At 42.0% G+C, this 9,411-nt stretch overlaps 1 protein-coding gene across 3 annotated transcripts; it reads left to right on the forward strand.

Annotated features, from left to right (window-relative positions):
* The first annotated feature begins 3,994 nt into the window (after positions 1-3,994).
* LOC114774198 (HLA class I histocompatibility antigen, A-25 alpha chain-like) lies at positions 3,995-8,834 on the forward strand. Of its 3 annotated transcripts, XR_003744748.1 has the most exons (5): positions 3,995-4,260; positions 5,886-6,149; positions 7,629-7,985; positions 8,379-8,448; positions 8,518-8,834. XR_003744748.1 is itself a non-coding variant. In XM_028966119.1 (3 exons), the coding sequence occupies exons 1-3, from the start codon at positions 4,209-4,211 to the stop codon at positions 7,931-7,933; spliced, it is 621 nt and encodes a 206-aa protein (XP_028821952.1). In that variant the 5' UTR covers positions 3,995-4,208; the 3' UTR covers positions 7,934-8,834. The 3 variants fall into 3 exon arrangements, 1 of the variants encoding a protein (XP_028821952.1); XR_003744749.1 differs by lacking the exon at positions 8,379-8,448; XM_028966119.1 differs by having other exon boundaries at positions 7,629-8,834.
* The last annotated feature ends 577 nt before the right edge of the window (positions 8,835-9,411 follow it).

The following is a 9,411-nucleotide window of genomic DNA, read 5'->3' on the forward strand; positions in this document are numbered from 1 at the left end:
CATTCTTATCTACATATGTCTACTTTCCCACTGCATTTCTACCTTATATGAGATAGTTCCGGAACCAAACCACTACAGGTCCACTCATCAGCTGTCCTACTTTGTTTATACCTAATATGGATTTCTTTTCTCTGGCATTTATAAATAAATTATTTTTAAAATCAGCACTTTCAACCTTCATATCTACATATATCAAGTTCGACACTGCATTTCTACCTTAAATGAGACAGTTCCAAAACCAAAACCATAAAACATAGCTGTCTGTTTGAAATAAAGTACATTTTAAAGTTGAATATGAATCTTTATCAGTACATGGTTAAAAAAAAAAAAGATGAAACCAGGACATAATGGATGTTTTTGTTGTCGCTTGCTTTACTTGACTGTGTACAATGTGACACTTCAGTCTATTAATTCTCTTATAATTCTACAGTAAAATAGACAAACCAACATAAACCAAAACCAACACAACTAGTAAACCACATATTGCTTATTAAAGCTCTCTTTATCTCATGAGTGCACATTTTTTAGCTCATACTCAGCATTACATTATCACCACTGACACGTGATGTAAATATTATCTCATTACAGCAGCACATTGTGATGATTAGACCGCTGGATCTCCAAATTTACACCTCTTATGTTCGTGTTCCACAGTGGCCAGGACCTGCCAAAGTGGGCCAATTATGGAAAACTGGTGAACCTGCGAGAGGGTCATGGTTGACGAAGACTCACTGATGTCAGAAGATCCACTGCAGCTCAATTTGCTGAAATTTCTTGGTAGAACACAGTGCATCACAGTTAGTTTTATGTACCATTCATACTGCCTTTTACATCTCAGAATGAGAGCACACCAGAATGCATGATGGGAAGAAGGCAAGACAGTAGAGGCAGTGTGATGATTTGGGTTCTGATGGGAAACCCTGGTTCCTGCATTCATGCTGATGTACCACCTAACTAAATGTTGCTGACCAAGTACACCCCCACGTAGAACCTGGATAAGGTGCCAAGCCACAAACCCTGGTTCTCTGCTAAGCTGCAAAACCAAAGACAGAGAGACTTATTCTACAGCCAGAGGGCCATTAAGGAGGCAAAGCGAGTTTATTCAGAGAAAATCAGGCACCTTCACGTCTCCAAAAGACATACGTCTGCAGGACATGAGGGAGACATCGAGCTTGACGGTTCTGCAGCATCAGAACTGTACCTAACAGACACTGCAAGTGTTTCTTACCCCAAGCAGTCAGAGTTCTCAATGCTCTCAATGCACATCACCAAAAAACTGATCAACTCAACAACACAACACTTCCAGCCTCATGCGCCTGATAACATACCAACCATTTTGCACGTCTCAGCTCATTTTCCACATCTCTGCTCTTATTGCACGTTACTGCTCATTTCTGCACATGTTTGTCTTGTGTTACCTGTTTGAAATATCCAACATTTCCACTTACAAGCATCCTACATGTTTAAGAAATACTATCTTCTAAAAAATTTCCTTCAGATTGGTTTCACATAACTTCATATTGAACATGATGCTGAAGAATAAAGTGCAACACGGTAAAGTAACAAGGAAATCTGTCCCCGATTTACATCCCAAATACTCTAGAAAGAACTAATGACTGTACATCATCACACTATCAGATATTTACTCACTTAAATTGTACAAAGTTTTTAAGAAATACTCTGTTATGAGGGGGGTAATGTAATACTGACAGCCAGTTGCTCCAAGGGAGAGGTTGGCTCACCTGACGTGACGTCACGCCTGAATCAGGCGGTTTTCTATGGAATCAGATTTCTCCTAATATCACACAGAAGTATGACGTAAATGCTGCGTCAGAAAAAATTTAAAAATGTTGATCTTATCTTATCATAAAATAAATTTTGCCTCTGTTTCATTTTCACTTGTGAGACTTTCAGTGAACTAGTGATGGAAGTTCGGCTCTTTTCAGACTCTTGTGGAATCCGCAGCCTCATAACTCTGAACCATCACTGTGAAATACGCGGGCACAGCAGTAATCCTATATGGAATGAGATTTGTGCAGACGATTGTAAGTATTGATTAAATACGCTGATTTTGATGTGATCCGTGGCTTATTGCTGCGTGGAGCTGCGTGGAGCCCACCTATCTCGCAGTGATGGAGTTCCGGTGAACGGAGCTGTCACTCAAACACCTGCTGGCCAATGAGGCGAAGCCCCGCCCACACGAGAGAACTGTGCTAGAATTCCAACCGAATAATCAGGCGCCTTAAACTTAAAACGGGACGGAGCGACTGAAAAGCCAGCAGTGAAACTGTAAAAACTAGCAGCGGAACAGAAATATGTAGGCAAAAACAAATGATGTCAAAATTCCAACTTCTTATTTTACATTTCAACGTCGCATTTTTGTTTGATATTAGAAAGGTTTTGTTTCCAAAAAAATCTGATTCCATATTTTTCTGGCGTTTGCGGCGTCAGAAAAACGTCACGTTTTGGCTGCAAGAAGAACCTGCGGCGCTGACTTCTACCCAGATTTTAGTGACGCTCATGATGTTCTCGACCATCATCATTGGTTCTAAACTCTGTGAGGAAGACAATAAATATGAGGAATTTCCGCAAAGTTCCGTCACTCGGTGGATAACCGGGGATGTGACGTGTGAAGTGATTGTGAAACGTTGACACAGTGAAATGTGTCCTCTGCTTTTAGCCATCACCCTTGGTGATCAGTGGGGACCATGACAGGCGCCCGGGGAGCAGTGTGTGGGGACGGTGCTTTACTCAGTGGCACCTTGGCGGATCGGGATTCGAACCGGCAACATTCTGATTACGGGGCTGCTAGGCCACCACTGTCCCGTCTTACACCGAGAAAAGGTAGAATCTGTCTCTAAATAAAAAAAATGTAAAAAAAAAAAAAAAACCTGTTCTGCATATTGATGAATGTAATAATTCTCTGTATTAATCAGTGAATATTTATCCAAATTTATTCAGTCAAAAAACTGAATCCAAATTCAGTCCTTTTTAACATTCAAGCATTAATTAAGAATTTATACCATATTTATTGTGTAGGTAACATCAGTCCTGCGTGGAAATTTTAATTCATATGTTTGTATTTGTGTCATATGATGTGAAGATTTGATTTGATTTTTTTATGTTGGTTATCCTGTAACATAAAGGAATAACTGGCAAACACGTGGCACATTCGGTAAAAGATATCAGCCATATATTTAATGAAGGCCAGATTTAAAGAGTAATGTTAATTCTCACATATGTGGTATAAATAGACAATAATAATCTGATCGGTTCAAAATTCTGAAATTATATTAATAATAGTCAGATATTTTTCTGCATATTTAGAAGCAATTCTGTGCAATGTCAGATTTAGCATCACATTATATCACCAGTACTGCAGATTTGATACACAATACACCCCGATACACACAGCAAATAGTGACAAAGTTCAGAGTACATGTAAGAACCCACAATTCATCAAAATAGAAAATCACACAAAACACACACTACAAACCGCAAGTAAAACACCACCAATTCACTCTAGGAGGGTTGGGTGTAAATGTAAATGTAAATGTAAATGGGTGGGTAATAAAATCAGCGCAGTAGATGAACCAGGCTCGATATATTAACCCCCATACACAGCAATCCTGAATATTCAGTAACACATATGTATATAAAAAATATCTTATTAATAAAAAAGATCCTAAAAACTGTCAGTACTGGTCGGCTTCCACCAACCAGTACAAAAACAGTCTGCCCACAACCCACGAACCAAATGGTCACACAAATTGTCAAACCAGAGTTGTGCACACGTCGGTCTCCAGGCGTTCCACTCTGCCAGAATCCCGCGACAAGCCCAAGTCGTCCTCCTGGTTGCTGGGCAACAAGCTCCGCCCACATTCCTTCCCAGCCAGTATGGATGGAAACGAAGTGTCACCCCCCCCACTCAGCCCCAAACTTCCTCCCGACGACAATCCCGCTGCAACACAAACCCAGTCGGGCCACTAGATGAACTGCTTCAAGCCCACAGACAACAGCGCGCAAACCGGAAACTACAACTCCCACGTCCCTTCCAGGGGTTCTAAACTCGCCCTGCTGTCACTGGCTGTAGCGCCGCTGGACACGGTCCCCAAGAGCACCTGACTGCAGGAGGACCTTCTCGCAACGTTCAGTCAGTCGGTGGATAACCGGGGATCTGACCGGTTCGAAGTGAAGAGAGTTTAAAAATGAAGATCTTGGCAGCTGTAATCCTCCTACTTGTGGATCCTGCATCAGGAGGTTTGTTTCCATCCTAATAAATTATTATTAGCACTTAATGACAAGCGATGGGGAGCAGCGTGTGGGGACGGTACTTTACTCAGTGGCACCTCGGCGGATCGGGATTCGAACCGGTAACACTTCCTTTACCGCTAGGTTACCATTTACAGAAAATGTAGAATAATCTGACTGTTAATTTGTAAAAAATCTGCATATTAATGAATCATAATGTAATAATTCTGTGTATTAATCAGTGAATATTCATCCGAATTTATTCAGTCCTTTTTAACATCCAAGCATTAATAAAGAATTTATACCATATTTATTGTGTAGGTAACACCACTTCTGTGTGGAAAATGTTATTCATATGTTTGTATTTGTGTTTTATGTTGGTTATCCTGTAAACCAGTAACATAAAGGAATAACTGGCAACACGTGGCACATTCGGTAAATATATCAGCCACATATTTAATGAAGGCCAGATTTAAACAGTAATGTTAATTCTCATATATGTGGTATAAATAGATTATAACTATAATCTGATCTGTTTACAATTCTGAAATTATATTAGTAATAGGCGGATATTTTCTGCATATTTAGAAGCAATTCTGTGCAATGATTTTGCATCAAAATATATATCCTGCTCCTGGTCTTTAGAAATAATGTTCCTTGTCATGCTACATCGGTGAGGTGTGAAGCTAAGGACGGTAAAAAATAATATATATTTTTTATATTTTAAAACTTATTCAGCATTAAATTCCTCTCTAACCTACTATGTGTACATCCTGTCATCAGAGCAGCTCCCACTCCGGTATTTGAGTGGAAATTCACAACCTGACTGCTGTGGGAATAAATCTGTCACGACTGAGGCGGACGGACGGAAGACAAAAAACCAAGCGCAGAGTCCCCCAGTTCAGGGACGGTGCTGAGTCTGTGGATGTGACAGAGGGACGCTTGTCCCTTTTCAGTCTTCAGGTCCATGGTCACTGTGAGACATCTTGCAAAATAAAAAAAAAAACCCATAAAACCCCAGACGAGGGGAAACGCCTCGGTTTACGTTTTGGAGGACGACTCTGGTGACTTCCGCAACCGGCGGGTTTAAATAAGGGACCAAGCCGCTCCTGACGACTCGTTTCACCGGGAGGATCACGGTTCGAGCTGAAGGGCCCTATGAAGAGAACGTGATAAGGAACCCACAAACCAGTAGTGAGGAAATGGTGCACAATAAGGAATTAGGATTTACCGGGGCGTTGGTGTTGGGGGGCTCAGAAGTGACAAAATCAGTTGGTCTCCCACCATGTGAAAGTGAAGTGATTGTCATTGTGAAACACTGCAGCACAGCACATGGTGACACAATGAAATGTGTCCTCTACTTTTAACCATCTCCCTTGGTGAGCAGTGGGCAGCCATGACAGGCGCAGTGTGTGGGGACGGTACTTTACTCAGTGGCACCTTGGTGGATCGGGATTCAAACCGGCAACCTTCTTATTACAGGCCAGGTTCCTTACCAGCTAGGCCACCACCATGTGCACTGTCATCAGCACAGCACAAAATTCACCATCCGCCCTGATTTGTTCTTACAACTCGATGATTATATTACAGTTTAATTTGCTGCTTTACTAAATGTCCTGTTTCTTCTCCAACAGTTAATCATTCCTGGACAGGATTACACACAACAGCTACAGGAATAAAGGATCTTCCTGAATTTGTTGGTGTAAATTTGTTCGATGATGAAGTGACTGGATACTTCGACAGTAGGAACAACCAGTTTGAGATCCGGCAGGACTGGGTGAAGGAGCTGGGAGAGAAGTATGTGGAGGATCAGACAAAGAGCTTCAGAGCTTTTACATGGAAATTCAAGGAGATCCTGAAAATGATCATGACTGAATTTAATCACACTGGAGATCAAGGTAAGATCAACAAGCACCTTCATCCTCTTCAAATCATCACCCTTGGTGAACAGTGAGCAGCCATGACAGGCGCCCGGGGAGGAGTGTGTGGGGACGGTACTTTGCTCAGTGGCACCTTTGAATACGCAGCCTTCCCGTTACGGGTCCACTTCCTTACTCGCTAGGCCACCACTGCCCCAACAGTTCATGTAAACTCCCCACATCTTCACGTTATTTATAATAAAGTAGTGTGGAAGGAAAACTTAGTAGACCCAGACACTCCACATGTTTCACCTTTGGTCATGGAACAGTCAGAAGAAAACAACTGTGTATCTTAGGTCTGACCTTGTTGATGCAAAAGCTTGACGCAAAAGCTGGACATAATCTGATAAAGGAAAGGTTCTGTGACGCTGATGGGCGCCACTGTCCAAAGTTGTGCGAGCTTGTCATTACCAGATGGATAAATGCTTGTGAACTGTAATCAAGCCTGGGGGAAGTTCTCTTGTGGGTCCCCCCGTGCACGGTAAAATAAACTTGGATAATCAGTTCAGTTGACTTCCTTTATTGAAGCTCCCCAGACGGCAGAATTTCCACCACAGTAGTTATAAATAATTTACACAGTAAAGTTATATTCACATTTATATAATCATAAACATAAACCTAAATCTTAAGTTATTTATGTAACGTAAATAAACCAGTTCTTTACAGTAAATACATGAACAGAAAGTGACAAAATTACAAACCAAAAAACAAACAGGAAAACAAATGATGATCTTAGAGCTTTTTCTGATTAAAATTCTCTGTCTGAATGTGAACTGATTGACGAAGGAAAAGTGTTTACTTCATTAATAATTATTTATGTTTATATGGCATTCCTCTCTTAGATTATTTAAATATACTATGTGTGCAGTATTTCAGTGTTTGCATATGACCTCATGTTCAGTCGTGAGCAGCAGCTGTGCAAACCACAACTAGTCCTGTTATCTCTGTGTGTGTAAACCACAACTAGTCCTGTTATCTCTGTGTGTGTAAACCACAACTAGTCCTGTTATCTCTGTGTGTGTAAACCACGACTAGTCCTGTTATCTCTGTGTGTGTAAACCACAACTAGTCCTGTTAACTCTGTGTGTGTATACCACAACTAGTCCTGTTATCTCTGTGTGTGTAAACCACAACAAGTTCTGTTAAGTCCACCTGTCTGGGACACCCCCCTCTCATCTCTTATCTGAGATGAAACAGGTTGTGTTTTGGTGAAGCTCCATGTCTTATTTGGAGTTGGTCTCCAGGTCTCCACACCCTTTTGCCCACAATAAAAAGTGAACAGAGAGCAGAATTGTTTCAGAAGATCCTGCATCTTCTCAGATCCTGAGATCTTCTCAAGAAACTTCTCCCACAATCCGCACCTTCGTTTCTTGTGTGCAGAAAATTTCCTTTACTTTGTCATTGTGAAGCACATCAAGCACAGTGCACACAACAAAATGTGTTCTCTCTCTTTCTCAGGAGTTCATACTTTACAGCAGATGTACGGCTGTCAGTGGGAAGATGAAGATGGAGATTCAGCTGAATACAGTCAGTTTGGTTACGATGGAGAAGATTTTATAAAACTGGATTTGAAAAACACTGATTGGGTTGCTGCAAGACCAGAGGCAGAAATCATCAAGCAGAAATGGAACGGAGGTGAAGCTAAATACTGGAAGAAATACCTGGAACATGGCTCTGGCTCCGTGGGGAGCAGCGGGGAAGGAGGTGAGGGGTTGAGGCTGGGTGGACCGGGGCAGAGGAGAACAGGAAGACGGCTGGTTTGAGGACGGTTCGGGAGCGTGAGCTGGACAGGAGGACGTCTTGAGTGGCAGGAAGGTGGGTAGCATGAAGTATCGTCTTAGCAAAGGGGGCAAACTGAAGGTCAGGGACGGGCGAAGGTCTCGGTCACGAGGTTCAGTCAGTCAGGCGGTCGTCGTATCAAGAGCGGCAGCAAAACTCAAAGTCGAGGACAGACAAAGGTCGTGGTTATAAGGTACGGATTTGTCAGGCGTAGGAAAAGCATTCTAGCTTCTCTGGGGAATAAATTCAATAAAGAGGGTCTCCTCGGGGTCTCCTGGCTCTTATACTGGGCGCTGCCCGCTCTCACTTCCGCTCTCTGGTGGGCTGGAGGTTTGTTGGCCGTGACAATAACTTGTGTGTAACTTAAGTTAATGTCCAAATTTGTATAGTTGTGCTTTTATCTAAATATTTTCTGTGGGTCTACTGCAGATTCTGCTATGATCCGCTGTGATACGCAGTCTAATAGCTTAGCAGCATCTGATGTGTCTCTGGACAAATAGTAAGTTATTTAAACTTATTTACTGGTGTCCAGATTCAGTCTTTAACACAGATGTTCTATTTTCCACAGGAAATACTGATCCAGTTCAACACTGCAGTTCACTCTGTGCTCCTCCATCACAGTCTGGTTTGGTGGCTGCAACAAATGTTCTCACAGTGAAATGTTCTCTTTTTTTCCCCTCTTCTCTTTGCCAGTAAAGTAAGATGGAAGAAGTTGTCATCAACATTTTTAACTGTAACTTAAAATCCTGGGTTTCAAGATGTAAGCAGTTTATCAGCGGTGTTTCATTGTAATAATCACGATAAAAGTACGAAATGGACAGAAGTGGACGTCATAAACGGGTTTGATGTATGTTATACACCACTGGGACAGAATGTTGTGTGTACATGCAGAATACTTACTGTACTTACTGTCTTCTGACCTGGTGAAAAAAATAAATGTATTAAAATGAAAAAGAATCTTCTACTCGCATGATCAACACTATCAGCAGCAAAGGCAGTGAAGATGACAAGTAAACCTGTGTGGATGAGATCTTCAGGCTGTATAATCCCATCCTGGACCCACAACTCCTCTTGCAGGTGGGACGTGTGAAAGTGGCGGTGATGTTACTGGGAGACATTTTTCCTCCTCGCCTGTTGTCTCCTGGCCGTCCTTGTATCCCCTCTGAGCACAGCTGCTGCCAGATGTTGTGGTTGACAGCAATGTGCTCCAGGTTGCCCAGCTCGATGTTGCACCTCTTTAGTGATATTTTCAGTAGGTCTTTATTGCGCTTCTTTTGACCTCCAGCAGAGATTATAATATTTCCATCGCAGTTGATGTCTGATAATCGTTGCCTCGATACTCATACAGCCGTCTTGCTCGGAATCTCTGTATGAGTAAACATGGCTGACATACTTGGTCACAGAGCCGTGGTGAAACAGGCCTCTAAAAGTACGCATGCTTCTGTCTGCAGGTCTGTGAGTT

This window comes from Denticeps clupeoides, unplaced genomic scaffold (assembly GCF_900700375.1).
Source record: "Denticeps clupeoides unplaced genomic scaffold, fDenClu1.1, whole genome shotgun sequence".
Taxonomy (NCBI): Eukaryota; Metazoa; Chordata; class Actinopteri; order Clupeiformes; family Denticipitidae; genus Denticeps; species Denticeps clupeoides.